Source organism: Caretta caretta, chromosome 1 (genome assembly GCF_965140235.1).
Source record: "Caretta caretta isolate rCarCar2 chromosome 1, rCarCar1.hap1, whole genome shotgun sequence".
Taxonomy (NCBI): Eukaryota; Metazoa; Chordata; order Testudines; family Cheloniidae; genus Caretta; species Caretta caretta.
Genome location: NC_134206.1, coordinates 156,505,120 through 156,528,281, shown reverse-complemented (window position 1 = coordinate 156,528,281; position 23,162 = coordinate 156,505,120). Strand labels below are relative to the sequence as shown.

Sequence of the window (23,162 nt, the reverse complement as noted above, 5' to 3'; positions counted from 1 at the left end):
ATATTATTTCTGATGTTTTCTTATGGCCTTTCAACAAAAATGATTTAGAATGATTAAAATAAGATGACAACATAATTTCAACAATGGCTATAACATTCGGCTCACTCATGGGTGGTGCGTGAACCCCCCCACATGGGAGACTAGCCCCCTGCCTCTTCTGCCTGAGGCCTCGCTCCTACCCCACCCGCCCCTTGCTCGCCAGAGCCAGAGGATCCTCGAGCCCCAAACACAGCCAGAGGAGCCCTGGCCAAGCCACCCTGAGCCCTGGCCTGCCTGCCGCAGCCACCCCAAGTCCTGGGCTGCCAGTAAGCCCAAACCCTGGCCCGCCAGCTGGCTCAAGCAGCAGCTCGTCCACCCCAGATGCTCCAAGTCCCAGGCTGCTGGTTGGCCCAAGCCCAGGGCGTCCCGAACCCCAGCTGGCTTTGAGGGAGAGATGGAGCTGATTTAGCTGCTATTTTAACAATAACGTATAATGGGTAGCTTTAATCAGCTGTAAGATTTATCATCTGCATATGTTTAATCAACTTTTGAAAACAGAAAGCATGTGTTTTACAAAAGAAAGATGTCAAAAAGTGATTTAGACAGTACTTTGCTCACTTTATTGGATTAATAACGTGAATTGTATACCTGAGTGGAGTTAGATAGTTGGTTTTTCCACGGCTCCTCTGCGCTGCTGGTCAGGTTTGTGCGGTTATGAGGTAGAGAGAGTGCGTTTCGCTGCAGGTAAGGCACATTTCCATTACTTCCACTTCCTGTTATGTGATTATTGCCTATCAAAATAGCGTCTGTACTACCCAGCGTTCTTGGTGTGCTGCAGGGAACTGGGCCTGCTGGAAAGGGTCCATTAGCCATAGGCTGCCCAGGGCAAGCCGGACGGATTCCATGCTGAGTGACATTAGGCACTCTGGTTAAAGCAACCTGAGGCTGCTGACCAGAGACAGAGTTTGTAGGCAGTGATGAGTCAGTTGTTGGCCCATTAGAAATTCCAGTAGATCGTACCTGTGCAACTCCTGTTTGCCTCATCTAATGAAAAATTAGTAAGACAAAAGAATAAAGTTAATTACATAATTAAGAGACTACAGTAAAAGCTTTTTCATCTGGAATGTTGGGAGAATGGAGGGGTGCTGGTAAGTGAAAAATTAACTAAGAGGGAGGGAGTTTGGGTGTGAGAGGGGGCTTGGGGCATGGGAGGGGATGCAGTGTGCTGGATCAGGGCAGTGCTCATCTCAGGTGGCTTCTCACAAGTGGCGACGTGTCCCAGCTGCTCCTACGCGGAGGCACAGCAAGGCAGATCTGCATGCTGCCTCCACCTGCAGGCGCCACCCCCGCATCTCCTATTAACTGGGGTTCCCGGCCAATGGGAGCTGCAGAGCCAGGGCTCAGTATGGGGCGGGATGGGGGCAGACTGGGAACATCAGGGACATGTCGCCCCTTCTGGGGAGCCACGCAGAGCCAGGTAGCGAATGTGCTGGCCCTATGTCAACCAGACTATAAACTGGACTTTCAATGAAGATCAGAAATGCCGGTTTGTAGAGCTTTTCTGTTTGTAAAGTGCCGAATAACACAGGTGTTCCTGTATATAAATATTGTGTACTGTTAATTTATTTTTACTCTATTGTTTCAAGTAAAGTTTGGTTGAAATTATGTTAATTTTATTCAACTTTTTTTTTTTTGTAGCTTAGAAACCAGGTTCCTTCCAGTTTGTGCTGAATGGCAGAGCTGACATGCTCACAAATGGTGAGTGAATTTTAAGGTATAGTTACTGAGGGCAGACTTTTCTTCTAGGAAAGCCATAAAGAGACAAACAGACAGATAGAATTAGGCTTTTACAATTGGACACACACAAATATAAAAAGTGAGCAACAGACAGGAATGAGAGGTCTTTTGACAACTTACGACAAATGCTCATTTCGTAACTAGACTGTTTCTCAAACTTTGTCAGTCAAACAACTGACCAGAAAACAAATTAAAAAATTGGTTAATCATCATCTCTGGTAGTCCTACAATACAAAACAGCTAATGATGAATGTCTTTCAGCCAGTAAACATCAATCACAGTAAATGAAATGTCAAAGAAAACAGAAGATGTTATGTAAACTAGTAAATAGGGCACGAAAGTGTATACAATACGAATAATTCGGGTTCAAAAAGAAAACAGAATGCGCCACTGATGCAAGTACTGAAAATTAGAAAAATATTTCTGCTCGCACCTGCTGGTGTTGCTGCATCAAGACAAACTGACTCTCCAGCTGTTCCAGCATAAGTTTCTGTGCTGGATTTAGATTTCTGTTTGCACGCAGCTGTTCCAAGTCCTGGAAAAAAAAACACTGCAGCATTATTTAGAATCATTCAACTTAGAACTGATTAAAAAGCTTCCTGATAACAATACTTAACACTGCCAGTACAAGTAAGGCTTCTGAAACTGAGAAAGTATAGCTCAAAAGCTCCTAAAAGGACCAAACCCCTTTCTATAATCCACTGTTATACTAAAAACTCTATATAAGCATCTCTTATCTACTTAAGCTGAAAAAGACTTGATTATCTCAGTATATGTTATAAAACAGTACTGTACACAGTTCTTAAGTGTTCAATATGATTAAAGTACGTTTTTGCCGTGAAAGAATGTTAAATTCATAAAGTTCTTAAAATGTATACAACTCTTGACAACACACATTCTGTAATTTTCTCCTGTGTTATTCTTGCACTATGATACAAATCTCAAAATTGTCAATCCATTTTATATAAGAAAATCATTCTGTGTGAACTCTCACACTAAAATGGGAAAGAGCCAAATATACACAATCTTTACCTTAGAGAACAACAGATATAAGACTGAGCAGTTTTATAACTGAGGCGATAAACACTTACTTTAGTGCTAAAAATGTTTGTGAAATGTCCTCTCTATTTTCATTTAAGCTGCTGAGCACATAGTATTCATATTTTAACTCTTAGGAAAATCCATAGATATATTACGAAGAATGAATAGCTACCATAGTTGACTAATCAGGTTGTATGTTAATACATAATTGTTGAAGATATGAGACAAAGTGGATGTTGGAAAAGAAATACCTCAAAACATAAACTAGATAAAACAAGAGCCAAAAGTCCCAAACTGGTTACTTACCTGTACAGAAACTGTGCTTCTTCAAGGTGTGTTGTGCACATATACATTCCACTATAGATGTATGTGCACCCAATACACTTGAGTCTGACACTTTTGCCAGCAGTACTAGCAGGTGGCGCATGGGCCTGGGTTATCCTTTTGCACTGATCTAAGGGTACCAAGGGGAGTGGTGACCACCTCCCTCTCCATTCTTTTGTACCAAAGGAATTTAATACCCAAAGCAGAGGAGAAAGTGGGAGGCTTGTGAAATGTGAACGTGAACAACACATCATGAAGAATAATAGTTACTGTTCAGGTAAGTAGACATTTTTTTTTTTTTTGCCTTAAAAGTGATTGTGCTCATATACATTGCATTGTTGGTGAATCACCAGCAGCTTTCTTACAGGTAGTGGGACTTTGGATTACTTGGAGAGACTGTAAGGGTATGTCTATACTCCATTGAAAGCCTGAGCTTAAGCCCGTGCTCAAATCTGACCCCCCCCCCCTTGTGTTTACATTGCAATTGCACGAACCCAGGGCTTGGACCCAGGGTCCCAGGACGCTGCAGGGCTGGAGGGTCTGAGCTTGAGTTAAGCTAGGAACCAGGGTCCAAGTCCTATAGCTTTGCAGTGTAAACACAGCCCCGCTTGATTCGGGTCCTGGGAGTCAGTCGGAAGTTTCCCACAATTCCATGGGACAACTTCTTTAGTCCTCTACAGCCTAATAATCTGCAATCCACTCTACTGAAAAAGGAAGCCACCCCCATCTTTGTGAATGGCAGCTCAGGTCAGCGTTAACCCATTCTCTTCTGATCACCGATCTGCAAGCACACTACCAGGCAGCCTCGTGGGTCTGCAATGGAAAGCGAACTGATCAAGTATTTTGCAAAGCGAGCTGCTTCCTGGTAACATGCAGGGCTCGCAGTAACGTTTTCCCCGTCCCTAAGACTGACTTGCCAAAATTGGCATGATCTTTGGAAGCTTGAGTAATAGTTTAATGTCTGGAGAAGTATGCAGAGATGGCCGTGTTACTGCTTTGCAAATATCCACTTGCAGGAATGTTGCTCAAAAAGACAAGTGAAGGGGAACGAGAACTAGTGGAGTGGGCTGTCATCCTTGCTGGAGTAGACACCTTTGTCAGATTGCAGCAAAGACTGATACAGATAGAAATCCAAAGCAAGATATGCTGGGCTGTAACAAGTTGCCCTTTAATACTTTCAGCATAGGCTAGAGAGAGTCGGGAAGTAGATCTGAAAGACGTTGTGTAGTCCAGGTAAAGAGCCCAAAGCCCTCCTAACAGTCACGGTATGAAGCTTTTCTTCAGCCTTGGAAGAATGAGGCTTCAGAAAGAACACTGGAAGATAAATAGTCTGGTTGAGGTGGAATACCATATAAGGCATAAACCAAAGGTGCAGCCTAAGAGAGATCATGTCTTTGTCAATGTTCAAAGTTAAAATTCCCTCCAAGACAATGGCTATTGGGCTGACATTGTTAAGGCACGTCACTTTCATAGCCAACCTTACACAAGTGAGTGATGTGGCCAGCATCAAACCCAGCTGCCGTTGACTACTCTAACTCAATGGATCAGGTACCCATTTTGCAGCTGGGTAAACTAGAGATGGCCTTTCAGTGTGGTATCACGCAAGATTTGAACACACAACTTTCAGGATTGTAGTTAAGTACTGTAACTACTTGGCCACCTCATGTGGAATACTGTAAAAGGAGGGTCTGCTAGAAGTGCCTGTAGCTCTGACACCCCCCTTGCAGAGGTAATTGCTACCAACAATGCTGTTTACATTTATAGCAGTGGTAGAGATGTTATGCCACAGGTTCGAAGGGGGAACCCATCAACCTAAATTACTAAATTCAATACCCATGAAGGTACTGAATGGATCAGATATAGGAAGGTGCACATGAACAAGTCCCTTTACAAATCTGGACACCAAGGAATGGGGGCTTTGGGGGAGGGATAGCTCAGTGGTTTGAGCACTGGCCTGCTAAACCCAGGGTTGTAAGTTCAATCCTTGAGGGGGCCATTTAGGGATCTGGGGATTGGTCCTGCTTTGAGCAGGGGGTTGGACTAGATGACCTCCTGAGGTCGCTTCCAACCCTGATATTCTATGATTACTCTCCTATAGCCATCTGTCCTGACCCTGTCACACATGTTAAATTATATATTCTGGCTGGGATGATTTAACTGGGAATTGGTCCTGCTTTGAGCAGGGGGTTGGACTAGATGACCTTCTGGGGTCCCTTCCAACCCTTATATTCTATGATTCTATGAATGAGAAACCCATCTACTGGTAGGTGAACTGCAGAAATGGATGCTAGACAGAGTCTCGCTGAGCTGTCAGAGACCAGAGGTTTTCAGGTCCAGCGAGTAGTCTAGAATATGCCTAGTCCCTGTGCTATTTGGTGATTAATTTACAAGATTCTGCCCAGTTTGAAAACCTTTAATGTTGCTGTATAGATGGCTCTAGCGTAATCCTTCCTGCTACTCACTAAAATGGCCTCGACAGCTCCAGAGCAGATTCTCTCCTCGCTGCACACGTAGATATCATCCATGATGTGAGACAGAGAACTTTTAGGTTGAGTTCTCACCTCACTACACCTCAACAAATAGAGAAATGCTTCCTTACCTCCCACTCCCGCAAAACTGTTCTAAGGTGAAGAAAAAGCAGTATTAATTTCTAGACTAGTATCAGGTTTATGGTCTGATATCTTCTGTTCATCAGAGATCGCAATGAAAGCTTTATACCGTACAAATATCAAAGATCTTCCCTGTCCAATAGCACAAACCTTATGAGTAGAGCTATTTTAGAAGCTTAAACACCAAGAGAAAACATTTTAGGTGTTTTATTTCAAAAGGATTTATTATATTTATTATTTTTTCTCCATGTACAGCTGAGCTCGTGGTACTAAGAAAAACTAGTTTTAAAGGTAGATGAATGTAAAAAAATAACACCAATAATATTTTTTTAAACAAAGACATTTCTAAAATGCCTTCTCTGTAAATTGCATTACATATACAGAATACAAAGACAGAGATGGAATGAAGGTTTTATTCACTTTCATGTGAGATGACCTTCATAACTCATTTCTGGCTTTGTCATTCATAGATAATGAAACCATATTAAATGACTGTTAACAAATCCTTTATTCCATACATAGGGTGAAGACGGTAACAACACTTTCCCTTAAAGAGGAGGAAACAAAGTGAAAAAAGACAAAACGCTAGTGAGGCCTGAAAGGAAAAAGAAGTCGGAGAGATGGGAGAAAGCAGAGAAAAAAGTGATAAAGATTGCACAAAGGCAGGAGAGACAAATAGGTGGAAAAATCAAGTGGTATAATAAAACAATGCTGACTGGCTAAGGAGGCAACAACTAAGGGACTGTCTTTCAGGTAGAAAACATATTTGTTAATTGTGCATAATGCCCACAGCCTTTGGGCAATATACCAGAGTTTCAGGATCTATTTCCCCTCCTCAGAGCAATAATTTTTCTGCTGATGTCCTTGCATTTAGTCAATATTTGTGATATATATGGTGACGACTTTGGCCCAGGTCTGATTTTCAAAATGTGCATTCTTTTGCTACTGCTGAAGCTTGGCATGGTACACTGCAACCTTTGTCAGTGAGCTGAAGAATAAACTGAAAATACTGTAACAAAACAAACTAGATTTGAGTCAAGGTCTCAAAAATAAAGTCCAGCACTTCAACTGGAGAAGCCACCTGGTCTGAAATCCATGAACACCAGAGTTGAATTTCAACTCTCTCCATTATTGGTGATACAATAATCTTAAGTCCTTCACTTATAATTTTATCAGTTTGCCAAATGAACTGACTGACAAGAAGTTAACTCACATGGATATTGGGAGGGGTGCAGTAGTTGTGCAGCACTTTGTAAATCTTAGGCAGCAGAGCGAGTCATAAGTATAATTCATCTGACATCCAACAGTATGACTACTTCACACATTAAGTTAAAAAATGTTACAACAAGAAAAAATATTTACTTCTATCTGTCCATATTACAAATTTATTATAAGTGCTTATGTAATTAAAATATTCAACTTGTGCCATGTCACTAAAGTGGAACTCAGGTTTTGTTGGTTTTTCATTTTAAGCTCGATTTCACACATACCACAGGAAAGCTATAAACACGAAAACTACTTGTATCAAACAATAAGCATTATAGCAAAGTATACTCAATATTTACCATCTGATTCAGAAGTTTAAATGTGAAAAGTTTCTTTGAGTCCATTTCAGATATATTTCTGGTAAGAAAAAAAAGTCTCAAAGCTGCTCAGGGTTTTTTTTAACACACTTACCTGTAATTTCTGTGGTGTCAAGCACCAAGAATGAATTTGTTGCTGTACTGGAGGATGTGACACCGTATGACCACTGCTCCAAGCATCTGAAGTATTCTGAGAAAAACATTAAATTTAAATATATGACTATAAAAAGAGCAAATATTAGGTTTATAAAAGCTAGACATGAACGTCTTGATGAAAGGACTAACCACAGGTTTAAGAATAATACAGTATATAACAAGTATACTAAAATATACTTTCTCTCATTTTGCTTCAACCTATACAGTATCAGAACAATGAGAGAAAAGTAAATGATATTCAATATAGTATCTAATACCATAATGACAAGGAACCAAATCAAATAAGTCACTACCTCTTAAAAAAGTATTATGTGAAGAAGAAACATCCTGAATTTTAGATATAGGCAAAGGCAATATACAGAACAACATGGCCATTTCCCTCTCTATTACAATACTATGATTATATTCTGAGATTAGGATAATTACTTCTATATATAGTGTCACTGATGTGTATTGCACTTAGGTACTTACTATCTCAATTGTAATCTCCTAATTAAATACACTGCTGAAAAATGCACTAACCTCAACACATGAACTTCTAAAACTTTCCCCATCTTAATGCCAAAGGATTACAATTAAAGTACAAGTTCTGTGGATACTGCACAATTTCTATGCATATTTTTGTAGAATTTTGGCTCGGTCTCTTTAGTTCACAAGAATATATACCTTTGTTGGACTAGATGTTCTTTTCCTCTTGGCAGGACTGGACAGGTCATCTACTTGGCTAGAAGGAATCATGTGTAGTGGCAAGGATTGCTGTGAAATTGGTGTTTGAGTGAGGCCTAGTACAGGTTCAGTATTTGGATGATGAGGTTTACAAGCCTAAGAATCACAGAAGGAAGACAAAAACATGGTTCTATATATTCTTAATTCTTTCAATTAAGTTACATACTTTTACGATCTGCATATCTTAAAAGGGCTGTGTGGATATACTGAAGCTGACTCAGTTACTGAAAATCAGTTTCCATATGGTCATCAATGGAGGAATGTGTACCTTTCTTGGAATTAATTTAAAAAAAAAAAAAAAACAACCACTGTAGCATTTCTACTTAAGATGAAATCTCTCAAAATCATGAAAATCCACAAAGGTTCTAAATTGGTACCCCCATATTTCTCCCACATTATAGGGAGTCTTTTCTTGATCTAAATCCCTTTGCAAATAAATCAAAGGCTTTTTATTAATGAAAGCCAGCCCTGCACTCAGTAAAATAAGCTTGACTACTACAGATTGTAAAGAACCCTTAAAGCTGGGCACCTGCAGAACATAACCCAACTTCTCACCTGCTGTGCTGTGTTCATGGCACCCTGCCTGGAGGTAAGCTCTGCGGGGATTGGTAGGCTCCATGCCTCCTCAATACTAGGAAGTAATTTAGTTTTATTCTGTAGACTACCTTGTGGAAGGTTACACAACTGAGCCTAGGAAAAATTATGTAAAAAGCAAATTTAACACAAGCCTACTTTATTAAGAGCAAGTCCACGAAATCTTCCTAAATGCTGTAGCTAATTACGTCTTAAAGAGAGAATAGATTTAAAGTCTGGGGTTTTAGAAAGGTGCTAAGTATAAAGAGGGTAACCAGAATATAAACCTTTGTGAGAATCAGAATAAAGTTGAGCTCTGGTTTCAGAGGTCTCGTAACTCTTTTCTTCTGAAATTGCAAACAAGAGTGAAAGATAGTGTGTGTGTGTGTTCTCTCTCTCTCTAAATGCTATGACAACTTAAAAATGTAGACAGTACATAGAAAAAAAGTGATGTAAATCAATATGCATCAACTGAGTAATGTGCAAAACAGCATTATTTACAGGGATTGAGTCCCACTTAAAAATGGAAAATAAAACAATAATTCAAGCTATGATATGTTTACAATAAATATGGAAACAGGTTAAACACCATAAAACAATAAAACATTAACTGGTATGTTATTTTCCCCCTCCCCTCTGTTGTGTACATGATAAAATATTTCCCTTCCTTAAAGCTTTAAAGTTTTACCTGTAAATATTTTATCCGTGCTGCAAGTGCAGAGGTATTACTACAATTTTTGCTCCTAGTTGCGTTTAAGTAGCATTTAATGGCATCCTGAGGCTGGTTGCAGGACTCATAGAGTGTGCCTAAGTCCATCCAGGCTGCAGCATGGCCATGGTCCAATTGTACAGCACAGATATAGGCTTGTAAAGCATCCATAGGCTGATTTTGCTGTTGATATAGCACACTGAATAAAAAGATTGGCAAAGTTCAAAATTAGTAAAGTCTGAACACAAAGAAGTCATATACCCCACCACTAAACTCAGTATTTCTCATATAGTGAAGAAGAAAAACTTTTGTACATCAAGTGGAACACACCATTACATAATTCACTGTGACAACCATGAATGATACATTTTTATACCTTAACATGACAAGTTAAAATAAAAAGTACAACCAATATTGCAAATTAAAATTTAAGAGAGCAAATACCTACATATTTCTTTAAGGTCAAGGTATTTATAGCATGGTTGACAGAACATTAATATATTAAGCTAGCAATTAGGAGCTTTATGTTCTACTGAGAACACAACGGTGTTAAAAAAACCTTTTGTTTAAATACACTAAAATTCAATTATTGTACTGCTTTTCCCTGCATCATTCTTACCCTATAGAACACCATGTATCTGCACTTGCTTCTGATTTATCAATAGATTGCCTATAAGATATAAAGGCATCCTGAACTTTCCCAATACTTGAATAGCACCTGGGAGAAGAGAGAAAGAACTGTGGTAATATTTAAAGTGATTATTGAGAATGGTTTGCCAAGAGTGGACTGGTATTAGTAAATTCATGCAAATACATACTCATACACATTAATCCAAAATAACCGCTCTTTCTGAAAGTTTGACACAAAATGACACTGAATAAAAACTTCTGAATCATTATTACTAATTTATTTGTAAAATACACTAATTCTTCAGCATCAGCTATGCAAAGTTTAACTTGCTTTAAGTGCTAATACATGCTACATTATACTAATGTCCAGAATTAATACTACATTCTGGAAATGTACACGTTTCACCTGTGGTATTTCATTGAGCAAAAGGAAAAATATTTACATACAGATTGCAACACGGGAAGAATTAAACTGCCTGTTCCCAAGTAGTCAACTTGTGTGCATTTAAAAAAAATTAAATCTTGGTGGCAGGGAAGTTGAAATACTAGAGAAGAGAATTTATGACAACTAATATAGTGACACTACAAATACAGTGAATATTTTAGTAAGTACATTCTATCTTGTAGGTCTTCTTTGGGTGTATGCAGTTAGTACTGTAAATACCCTTCCCACACCATTCTTAATAAAATGGTGAACGACAATAAAAAGTGTAGTTTTACAGTCTAGTCTACAGGATGAACCAAATTTAGGAAAAATCCTGAATTTATTGTTCTGTATTTTTTTTAATATAATTTATTATGTGAATTCTAAGTATATATAACATTTTCAAAAGCAGTATGACATGGTAAGCAGAAACACTAGAACACAAAGAAGAGTGAGCTGTAATTATGCTACAAGGAAAAATGACTGCTTCCATCATAATCAGAAAGAAAATAAGATACTGAAACTTAAGTAGAAAAGTATTTTCTTTGGTTTTGCACACATTGCATAAGAACTAAATTGCAGGCAAACAGGGAAGATAAAGTCTTCAGAATACACAAAAAATAATTGAAAATTTATTCTTGTAAAAAAAATAGAGACAAATATGAGCAAAATAAAGGCAAAAATTATCTACCTTTAAGCACGAAAAAAACCAGAGGTTCTTCTTTTACATTATATTAGGTACAGTAGGAAAGGAATCTAGTAAAACACTACCAGTATTTTACTTCACTTATGAATATTCACCAGGATTAAGTAAAAAACCTTCAAAAGATAATAAGTTAAACTAAAAGGTAATGAAACAAAGTCCCAGCATCTGTGTTAAAACCAGTTTCTCAGGAATTTTAAGGATCCTATCAGTATCATGATAGTCAAATTCAACTACCACCAAAACTTAAAATAAGTTCATCACAATAATTCAAATATAACAAAAGTAAAGAATGTTCAAACATAATTTACACACAACTAGAAAACCTAGGAAAATCAAAGTTGAAGAATTTTATTTTAGTTAAAGCACTATATTTGTCTATCTTCCCCATAATATGGGTAACAGCTTCTTTGACTGGATGGAAGAGATCTAACTCAAGAGTGTGCAATCAAGTCACACGCAAGCGGTTGTGGCCTACAGAAGATAAGACGTATTAAAAGCCTAAATATTGCTCAAGTTACTGCTAACTAGTATGAGTTTCCTAACTTTTCTATCTTTTTTAAAAACAAGAAGGGGCATAAAATGCACAGTATTTACCACAGACGACAACAACAAATAACTTACAATACAAAAAAAAACCCAAAAACCCAACTTACAAGGCCAAGAGTTAAATATTAAAGTATGGACCACTTATCTTGGAAGTCAGAATGGCTACATCTGAGCTATTCCAGTCTAACGTTTACCTTATATATTACAGAAAAACAAACTATATTGTAAGTACAGAAAAAATTTTAAAGAAACTTTCACAGTAGAAAAGTGAGAGAATGGAGAAGTATGCAAGAAAAATGCAAGTATTTTTGCTGGCAATTTACAGTGAGAGGAGAATAGATGTATGTGACAATAGGCGAGAAAGAAAAAAGTGAGTAGTGTAGTATCAGACTAGAGCAGCCATTTAGCTTAGATGACAACATCTGAGGCATTTGCGTTCAAGGCATAAAAATGGACACTTTTGCACACGTGTACAGAGTATTTTCTGTCAGTTTATTTAATTATCTACTAAATTTCTAATTAAAACATTTATTGCACAGGCACTTTCACTTAAATATCTTTCCAATTTAGCATATTTTCCCTCAAAATAACAAAGCTGGACTTCAGCAGTTTCATCATTTTTCCCATTTGTTTAAGTTAAGAATATGTGATGTTATTTATTTTAAAGGAAAATTACTCCCGAACTGATATTTTCAGGATAGCTCTCACACGGTAGAGAATATTTTCAATTCAACCACAACCTCTCAAAACAAGCTTTATTAAAAAACACGACACAGCCTTTATTACAGTGGCTATACCACCAGTTCTCTCACCTTCCAAGGAAATACCAGGACTGGCCAGAGTTAGGATCTGCCTCAAGGGACTTCTGAAGATACTGAATAGCATAGCTTTCCTTGGTTGCTTTGTCTCCTAGCTGATCCACGGTATGATGCATCCAACCTACAAAAGAAGTTACAAATCACAAAAGCCAAATTCTCAAAAGCGCTGCTTAACATTTTGGAGTAGGGTAATGGTGATAATATTTACCCACTTTTTAAAAAAACAAAAAACAAGAAATCTACTACATACCACTGTTCGGGGCATCTACTCCACATTGATAGTGGAAGGGTTAATGTGGGGATGAGAGTCCAATTAACACGCCTGGTTGAATCTGCATCATGGGCCAGATCCAATTAAGGATGAGTCCCAGCTGTGGGGAGGAAGCCCAGATGAGAAGGAAGGTGCAGGGAGAGGAGAATCCCTACAATCCCTTTCCGGTTGCTAGAGAGTGAAGGGCTTAAACAGGCAGATGTACTGTAAGCCCAAGGGGGAGCTGTGGGAAATGGCCTGAAAGAAGGCCCAGATCAAAGAGAGACCAGAGATGCAGCAGCAAAAGTCTGACGGAGCGGAGCTTGGCTGCTTGTCCTAGGGTTCCTGGACTGGAACCCGAAGGAGAGAGAGGGCGGGGATTCTCTTGTCTGCCACCAGAAAAGGTGGTGCAGAAACATCCTGATACAAAGGAGAGAAGGGTGTGGACTCCAGGGAAAAAGCCCTGGAAGGCATTGCTCTATACAAGATTGGGACAAAATCCTGCAGAACCCAAGAATAGGGCTGTCAATTTTGGTTGGATGTATTCCTGGAGATTTCATCACATGACAACATTTAATTAAAAATTGATCTTTATTTCCTGGAGACTCCAGGCCAATCCTGGATGGTTGGCAACCCTACCCAGGAAGGGGTGAGCAGCCTGTGGAGGGTTGAGCCCAGAAAAGGGCTGTAATACGGAAAGGAATGAAAAATTCTAATCTAAGTAGACTTACTTTTTCTCTTGTTTTTATTTTTTTGACAAAAAGTATCCCTAATTTTACTGTGGATCCCCTGGGTATCCTTTTGTCCATTTTATTAGCAATCTGTGAAAAATGTTTAGTAACAGGATTTCTCTTCTGAGGCTATGGGCCTGCTTATGCAAATTAAAATTCTGGTCCACAATCTTTATAGCGATAGGGTTCTGTTATATAGCTACAGTTTCTTACGTGAAAGTGAAATGAATCTATGCAATACACCCTTATTTCTTACAATTTCAATTTAAAAATAAAAACCAAAGCTAGCAAGCAAACAATACATGCACTGCAAATTTTAACTCCCCCCCCCCCCCCCCTTTGTCTCTTTAAATGTTTTATATATCTATCCCCACACACTCTCCTCAGACACCGTGGCCAATACCACCATTCTCCCTCTGGCATGCAGGACCGTAACCTGGGCCTCACCTTTGAGATGGTCCTACTGCTAGATCCTTATGTCTACAGTGTCTCTAAATCTGGCTGATTCTTCCAGCTGAACATCTAAGGCGGCCTTTGCTTTCCCATCCAAAACTCTTATTCAGCTGTGCCCCCCCCCCCCCCCACATCATCTCACGTCTCAGCTACTGCAGCTCTTCTCGGGCCTTTACAAATGCAATCCTGCCCCACTTATATTCATTCAAAAGGCTGCTGCAAAGATCATTTTCCTGTCATCGCTTTGACTTTGTCACCCCTCTCTTTGCACCCAACTGGCTCGTTCCTCTCCACTGCCTTCAACACAAGACTACTTGTGTTCATTTTCAAGGCCCTTCATGAACTATCCCCATGCTACCTATCATCTCTCTTATCCTGCTGAGATTTTGACTTCTATTACCATTCTACCAATAATGCCAGCCTTCATTGCTGACTTGTAAATTTTCAAACAAGCACCTCAGGGTGGATTTGATTTAAATTAATTTGATTCAAATCACTAGTCAGGAAGACTCGATTTAATCATGGATTTCTACATAAAAGTGCATTCTTGTTGGTTGTTATAAACTTAATACATATTCTTCACAACTCAGAGATAGACGTAGGTTTCATTTTTAGAAGGTACAGACTATACATTTTTAAAGTGATGTTCCTTTCATCATCTTCAATGCAGCTTCCTCCTGAGAAGGAACACGTCTCATGATGTTGTTTCATTAGGGCAACCAGACCTTGCATTTCTTTGTTGCACTTTTTGCATTTTGCACATATGCCTGTCTTACCCACAGGTAAAGAAACTTCATTAAAATATTCCCAAACTGGGTCTCTTTTACAGCCTGCTGCCATTATAGGTTCTCTCTTCTAGTGAGAGAATGGTATGGTAGATCTCAAATTAATGAAGGCTACACTCAGAAAGACCTCAAGACTTCTGGAATATGCTGCTCAAACAGTTTCACTTTTGTTTCTACTGCCTCTCCCTCTCTTCTCACATTTATCTCCAGACTTCTTCTCCTTGTCCAGATCTATTCCGCCCCCTACAATCTTCTATTCATTGAACTTTTTGAAACTTTGCACTTTTAGAGAGAGGTAAGGGATTGACTCTGTGTACACAAATTTGCAGATGGACAATAGGGTTGAGGTCTGTTATTTCTCACCTGTATATATTTATTTTAAAACATTTTTGCTGTTAACCAGCATGCTATCTCTGGAGACACAAATCCAGTTTGAGAACTGCAAAACTAAGCATCTCTGATACTATCTTCTAGACTGAGCACTGAGTTCCATTGGGTAGATAGCAAGATTAACCTAAATAATCTATACAGAAGCCCCTGGAACCCCATAAACTTGGGTCCCTAATCCATGAACTATTGGAACTCATTTACAAAACTTTTCTTAAAGATTACATGAATATATTGTCTCATACTATAGAATTAGAATTTATAATCCCTACTCCATGATGAGATATCTTTGTGCTATAATGTATCTTAATTAAAACTATCTTTAGATAGGTTTTTCCCCAAAAAGCATTTTATCAAAAAAATCCAATTTAAATAAAAAAATCGGATTTTTTTTAAATCATTTTTATTCATCCTGAAGCACCTTCATTCTTTCTCTCATGCTGCCCCTCACACATGGGAGAAGCTCCCTATAAAATTCTCAAAACTACTTTGTTGTACTTCTTCAAACTCTCCTTTGTTGTAATGCCTACAAAAAGTATGACAACTGCTAGGCCACTAGTGTGTTGAGACCACCGCATATGATGTTCAGAGTGGAAATAAGGCATACTTTCAACAGTGACAGTAATTTACCATAAAAAGAAAAGGAGTACTTGTGGCACCTTAGAGACTAACCAATTTATTTGAGCATGAGCTTTCGTGAGCTACAGCTCACTTCATCGGATGCATACCGTGGAAACTGCAGCAGACTTTATATATACACAGAGAATATGAAACAATACCTCCTCCCACCCCACTGTCCTGCTGGTAATAGCTTATCTAAAGTGATCAACAGGTGGGCCATTTCCAGCACAAATCCAGGTTTTCTCACCCTCCACCCCCCCACACAAATTCACTCTCCTGCTGGTGCTAGCCCATCCAAAGTGACAACTCTTTACATAATCAAGTCGGGCTATTTCCTGCATAAATCCAGGTTTTCTCACATCCCCCCCACCCCCATACACACACAAACTCACTCTCGTGCTGGTAATAGCTCATCTAAACTGACCACTCTCCAAGTTTAAATCCAAGTTAAACCAGAACACCTGGGGGGGGGGGGTAGGAAAAAACAAGAGGAAACAGGCTACCTCGCATAATGACTTAGCCACTCCCAGTCTCTATTTAAGCCTAAATTAATAGTATCCAATTTGCAAATGAATTCCAATTCAGCAGTTTCTCGCTGGAGTCTGGATTTGAAGTTTTTTTGTTTTAAGATAGCGACCTTCATGTCTGTGATTGCGTGACCAGAGAGATTGAAGTGTTCTCCGACTGGTTTATGAATGTTATAATTCTTGACATCTGATTTGTGTCCATTTATTCTTTTACGTAGAGACTGTCCAGTTTGACCAATGTACATGGCAGAGGGGCATTGCTGGCACATGATGGCATATATCACATTGGTGGATGTGCAGGTGAACGAGCCTCTGATAGTGTGGCTGATGTTATTAGGCCCTGTGATGGTGTCCCCTGAATAGATATGTGGGCACAATTGGCAACGGGCTTTGTTGCAAGGATAAGTTCCTGGGTTAGTGGTTCTGTTGTGTGGTATGTGGTTGTTGGTGAGTATTTGCTTCAGGTTGCGGGGCTGTCTGTAGGCAAGGACTGGCCTGTCTCCCAAGACTTGTGAGAGTGTTGGGTCATCCTTTAGGATAGGTTGTAGATCCTTAATAATGCGTTGGAGGGGTTTTAGTTGGGGGCTGAAGGTGACCGCTAGTGGCGTTCTCTTATTTTCTTTGTTAGGCCTGTCCTGTAGTAGGTAACTTCTGGGAACTCTTCTGGCTCTATCAATCTGTTTCTTTACTTCTGCAGGTGGGTATTGTAGTTGTAAGAAAGCTTGACAGAGATCTTGTAGGTGTTTGTCTCTGTCTGAGGGGTTGGAGCAAATGCGGTTGTACTGCAGAGCTTGGCTGTAGACGATGGATCGTGTGGTGTGGTCAGGGTGAAAGCTGGAGGCATGCAGGTAGGAATAGCGGTCAGTAGGTTTGCGGTATAGGGTGGTGTTTATGTGGCCATTGTTTATTAGCACTGTAGTGTAGTGTAGCTATTACCAGCAGGACAGTGGGGTGGGAGGAGGTATTGTTTCATATTCTCTGTGTATATATAAAGTCTGCTGCAGTTTCCACGGTATGCATCTGATGAAGTGAGCTGTAGCTCACGAAAGCTCATGCTCAAATAAATTGGTTAGTCTCTAAGGTGCCACAAGTACTCCTTTTCTTTTTGCGAATACAGACTAACACGGCTGTTCCTCTGAAACCAGTAATTTACCATGAGAACAATTCTTCATTACTGTCCATTTTCAAATCAATACTGGATTTTTTCTAAAAGACATGCTCTAGGAATTATTATGGGGAAGTTATACGCAAGGTCAGCCTGGCTCAGTGGTTCTCAAACTGCAACCCAATCAGCACACAGCTGCAGTCCATGTGATATCCTCAGGGCCAACAGGTAGTGTATATATATTGTGTGGATGTGGCCCACATTACACAGAGAGCTGCATATGCAGCTCACAATGGTAAATAGGTTCAGACCCACTAGATGATCACAATCAGTCCTTTTGGCCTTAGAATCTATGAATGTTAACCAGTATTATCTTCCTGTTTCCTCGTGCTCCCTCACTTGTCTGTTTTTTCTTTTCTTTTTTGTCTAATGCTTAGATTGTAAATTCTTTTGGGGGGCAGGGACCATCTTTTTGTCATGTGTTTGTACAGTACTCAGCATAAGGGGATCCTGGCCCTCAGGCACTATCACAAAACATCATAATACATATAACAGACATCTGTTTTATATAAAATGTTTTATTTACACACCTTCACACACCCCACTCTTATATCTGTTAAGTGTTAGACAGGTTACTCATAAAAACCTATAGTAAAACAACATTAAAAGTTACAAAGGGAAGTGCTCAAAAGTCAAGAAATCAGACTCACAACCCTAACTGTTATACCATGTGCACATCCATAACAATAAAATCTAATTACATGACCACACTTTCCCCTCCACATGCTAGACAAAGTAAAGCAAAGTAATCAACTGGCCAGTACCCATAGTATTCCTACCTATTTCGCTGCAGAGTATATGAGTGATTTTCTCTAGATAGTCTTAATAAATGTTTTTAATTAAGTTACTGAGTCTTAGATTGTGTTGAGGTAAAAGTTAGCCTGGTATCTTCTAGAATGGAAGGTAAACTTCCAAGCTCTTATAATAGACAGTCAGGAAGAAAAAGCTACTTATTCTGGAGCACTTGGTTTAGACAGCCCATAAAAAGTTCCTCCCATGCATCAGCTGTAGTCAGTAGAAGCACTGGGAATGCCTTGGGGACTACAAGTTGTGTTGAAAATAGGGAACAAGAGGTTACTGTGGGAAAAGGACCACATTTAACCTGATGAAATACTGCAAATGGGAATCAATCCTAAAAGCCTGGAGATCGTTCATTCTCCAGATAGCCACTAGGAAAAAAAAATTCAGAAATCTGATACAAGCAATGTTCTTCTGTGGGCTCCAACAATCATGTTCGAAATTAGATCCAAATCCGTGCAGATTTACAAATTCGTGGAAAATATTAGTCTTTTGAAAGAGTTATTTATTTACATTAGGACAATCATAAAAAAATATGTCTGAATAGGTGTATGATGTGGAGAAAGGTGTCGTACACTGACCAATGACAACCCTGAGTGAAATAAAGGAGATAGCGTAGGATAATGGGAATGAAACTGCAAAAAATGCACTACATTTCCTCAATCCTCTTGCTAAAGGGAAGCTTATTTCTTTCTTGATGAAAGTTTGCATAACCACAGGAAAACATGCTGTACCCTTAGTGGAACATTCAGTAAATATACCGGTGACCATCAATAACAAGAAGAGAAGCTCCTATGATAGTTCCAGAAGATCTGGATACCAGAACTTGCAAGCCACATTGGAGCAACTAAGATAGGGGTTGTTTCCCATTTTATCTTCCTGATAACATGCGGGAGGAGGAGGAAAAAATCAACATCAACACCTATCCCTCAGAATGGCACAGATCAGTGAGGCCGGGCCTCTTTTCTGCCCATAAGCACAATAAGGTAAAGTATTGGTATAAGGGAAAAAAAGGAAGATACCCTTCCTTTCGTCCTATTGGAGAAACTATTCTATTGATCCCAACTGAACATGGATGACAACTTCCTGACATAACAGATTCTATGAGAGACATTTCTGAAGAGAATGGAGGAGAGGGTTGAAAAACAATGATACAAAATATACATTGTTTGAATCAGATTTTTTTCTGGACTCCAACTGCTGTACCTGAGGGCAGATGTTGGTCCCTGGCAAAAACAAACCCCAAAACATGGTAGTAAGTTTTGACTACAGTACCTAGCGAAGGCATGGACTATGCAACACAGTGAAAAGTGATAACGCACTAATCCCACAATCTAATTTTCAACAAATTAAAAGGTATCCTTTAAAATAGGGTCTGCTAACAATAATGGCTAGGTAAATAGAGAGGTTCTTAAATTCAAAGCATTCAGTGGCTGTTCTAGAACCAGGGTCAAAATGTACCCTGTAAGAGATTTACATTGTACCCATTCAGTCTAGCTGCACTGCTGTGCCACTGTTTTCCTTGCTTCTTCAGCAACTCAAACTCTCAAATACAATGTTGAATTTCACCATATATTCCTCCACTCCCGGGTTACATTATTATTAAAACATGTATTCAGCCTTTCACCCTTGTAACTCTGCTTTTGTCCCTTCCCCAAGGCTTCATAGTCCTTACTCGTCATTACCCAGGGCTGCACAGTCTCCCTTGTATCAGAGGCTCACAGTATTTCTCTACCAAGGTTGATGCTAGTCTGACTCCTGTTCCAGCTCATTTTATGAAAAGAGCTCCATCAATCCCACTCTGAACCCTTGACCATTGCTCTTCGCCAGGCAGCTGTCCTCCTCCCATTTTCTGTAGAGACGTATACCAGCTTTTCCCCAGTCCCTGGTGTTTTTCTCGGACTGATGAAGATAGAGACTGCTTTCTATTTCCTACTTTGCTCACATGATCAGCCATATGACTTTGAGACTGTATCCCCATCATTCCTTCTGGACTATACCTCCCAGAATTCGTGGCCTTAAAGGACAAAAGCCCTTGAACATGCACACTGGGTTCCTGCACTTAACAGACCAGTACCCGTTTGCCTTGAGAGGAAAAGTTCACAAACTCTAATGGTTATGGGTGGTCTAAAAGATTCAAAATGATTGAACTCAATCCTCTTACCCAAAGGATTACTGGATCTCAAAGAAAACAACATTTCATTTTACAAACCAATGTCATTTTAGGTTAGAGGTTAAAAAGAATTATTATTTGTCTATACAAGTAGCAAAATATATTAAATGAAGAATGACGGAGCAATGGAAGAAACTAACTCATGGGTTTTGCGTTATACCTCATAGGACTGGATATGATGGCTGTGAAATATTTGATGTGCACACACACACACATATATCTGCCAGAATACAAAGGTTCCCCTCCCAAACTAAAGTCCGTTTCCCTCTCAGCTAAACATATATCTGAGGACTGGTCGTCATCTAAATTTGCATCTTGCTCAAGAGGCATTTCCTAGCTGAAAAAAGAAGTCTTTTTGCTGCTAGAACTGTCTTTTGCAGGAAGTAAAAAATTCAACATAAAGAAACAAATGTTTATAAAAACATGTTCTTCACTTCTTTTGCCAGCAGCATACAATAAGCTTTCTTTTTACACCATTCTGGCAGAGATAACATTTACCTTTATTTTTCCTTAGTGCCAAATTATTTACACACCTGGGTCATACTCTGCCTGAGGAAGAATTGATTTATTATAGTCGACTAGCATTCATGTTTGTGATAAGCACCATGGATCTGATGGAGCACATCTGACTGGCAGTCCGAAACATAAGCTGCATATCATTTTACTCGAGTGTTTTGGTTCAGGCAGTTCTGTCCTTTTGCCCATAAGGAAGTTACCACTTTATCACAATGTGGTCGACTATCCAGACTGAGTAGATTCACTCAACATAATTTTTAGGGAACAAGTGATTCATAAATAATCATCACTCATGGAGACTGAGTCTTTATGGAGAACGAACTACGCTTTCACTACTTATAAAAGCTAGCATACTGTATAAAAGCATTGTTTAAATGTTTGTGGAAATCTGTATTGCCATTGTATGTCTGTGTTTTGTGAATGAAGGATATCTATTATTTTCTGAATACTAAATATACTTCTGAATATTTTAGGGGGAAAAAACTGAAATGGAGAGACCATTGCCTTATTTGACTGCAAAAAACCTGAGCTACATTTGAATATCTTCTCTTACCCCATGCCCCACTTATGGGTTTCAAAAGTAGGGACTAGTGATTATTTCCTCAAATCAATTTGATCTGTAGCTGCTGTGGTGTCTCTACCATTCATGCTCTTAAATAGGAGATGTAAATTTCAGTAAGTTTTATTTATTTTTACTCCTATGCAGAAAATCAAAAGCTAAGTAAACTAAATCCAAGCAATACACAACCAATCTACATCGCAAAAGGCAAGCATTATAGACAAATTCTTGATGAAGTTGTCTGTCAATTATCAAAAAGGAAAGGAAAACTGAAGAAAGCAGACTAAATAAATATTAAAAATATTAAATTAAATAAAAACATGATAGTAGTGAATGAAGAATTCACTGTATTAAATAAAAAATTAAAGTGAATATACTTTGAAACTATTTTTATAAAACCTACATGATAAATGAAGAATGTTCTACCCATCCAGTAGAAAATCTAGACTAAAAGAAGATACCTGAACTTTCCAAAACATGGAAAATGACTCCAGCTTTTACGTTTCTTTTCACTCATTTATGCAGTTTCCATTATAAACCCTCCCTACAAATAAAACAAGTATTTTGTTGCAACTGGTGCTTAACCGCTCCTGTTTTTCACCAAAATTCTCTCCTATACTACACAATGTACTGTTAGTATAAATCACTATAATATCCAAGAATCCTACAAATTATAAAGTTTTCATTTAAGATCTGTCTCTCCCCTCCCTTCTACTAGTAGAGAGGTTATTTATGGTTGTTATTCTCTCTAACTTGGGTAAAAACCTCATGTATGATATTTAGTGAATTTTTGACTCACTGGAAAAAGAGCCTTCAAAAAGCATCTTCTGAATGCACTTATTATTAATTGCAAAGACAGACAGCAAAATAAAAACAACTAGAGAGGCAAATCCAAACACATACAAATAAAAGAAAACTTGCTTTTACATACCTAATTGCTGTAAGACAGTTGCCTTTACTTGTGCCGGAAGGTTTTCGGTCTGCAAAAGTTGTTCATAAGCTTCCTTTGCAGAGTGATACTTTCTCTGGAGGGGGGGTGGGGGGTGAAGGAAAGGAAATGGATTATTCATAAAATTTATATCCTACTACCAATAGTAACTGTGGCACAGCACTGATAGCACACAAATGCATTCCCAGAAAATCTACAACAAAATTTCTTGTATACAGTGCAATGAAAGCTTTAATGATGGAGATACATAGTGCAGTGGAATAACCTGTCTGAAGACATAATAGTTGGTATAAAGTCAATACATAAAACAATATAATTAAGAGGAAAATTTTTGCAAAAGAGTGATTTAGCCAGGTTTCCTACATATGCATCATGCCATTTATATTCAAACCAATGGTCACTGCAATATCAAAATGGGTTTTCTTAAATTTGGCCCTATACTTCTATACTGTTTTAGTCAGGGTGTCTACTGAGCTCATTGCTATAGTAACAGAGTGCAGTCAATAAACTTGTAAATTCCTCCCACAAACTCCAAAACAGAAACAAACAAAAACCAAGACCCTGTTTACACTTAAAAATAAGATTGGCCTAGCTACTACACCCTGAGCACTGAAGTTATCTCAGCCT

At 38.8% G+C, this 23,162-nt stretch overlaps 1 protein-coding gene across 5 annotated transcripts in view; it reads right to left on the bottom strand.

Moving 5' to 3' along the window:
- The window catches only part of KDM6A (lysine demethylase 6A), a 278,230-nt gene that overhangs the window by 56,942 nt on the left and 198,126 nt on the right, over positions 1 to 23,162 (bottom strand). For 3 of the 5 annotated variants that reach the window (XM_048864912.2, XM_048864944.2, XM_048864965.2), the window contains 9 exons: positions 22,518 to 22,611; positions 12,616 to 12,742; positions 10,117 to 10,215; positions 9,477 to 9,696; positions 8,771 to 8,905; positions 8,156 to 8,311; positions 7,428 to 7,523; positions 2,210 to 2,311; positions 628 to 1,023 (listed from right to left, as the gene is read on the bottom strand). In XM_048864912.2, the coding sequence (XP_048720869.2) occupies positions 628 to 1,023; positions 2,210 to 2,311; positions 7,428 to 7,523; positions 8,156 to 8,311; positions 8,771 to 8,905; positions 9,477 to 9,696; positions 10,117 to 10,215; positions 12,616 to 12,742; positions 22,518 to 22,611 (1,425 nt within the window). The remainder of the gene's footprint in view (positions 1 to 627; positions 1,024 to 2,209; positions 2,312 to 7,427; positions 7,524 to 8,155; positions 8,312 to 8,770; positions 8,906 to 9,476; positions 9,697 to 10,116; positions 10,216 to 12,615; positions 12,743 to 22,517; positions 22,612 to 23,162) is intronic. The other 2 variants (XM_048864934.2, XM_048864955.2) reach the window with 1 other exon arrangement.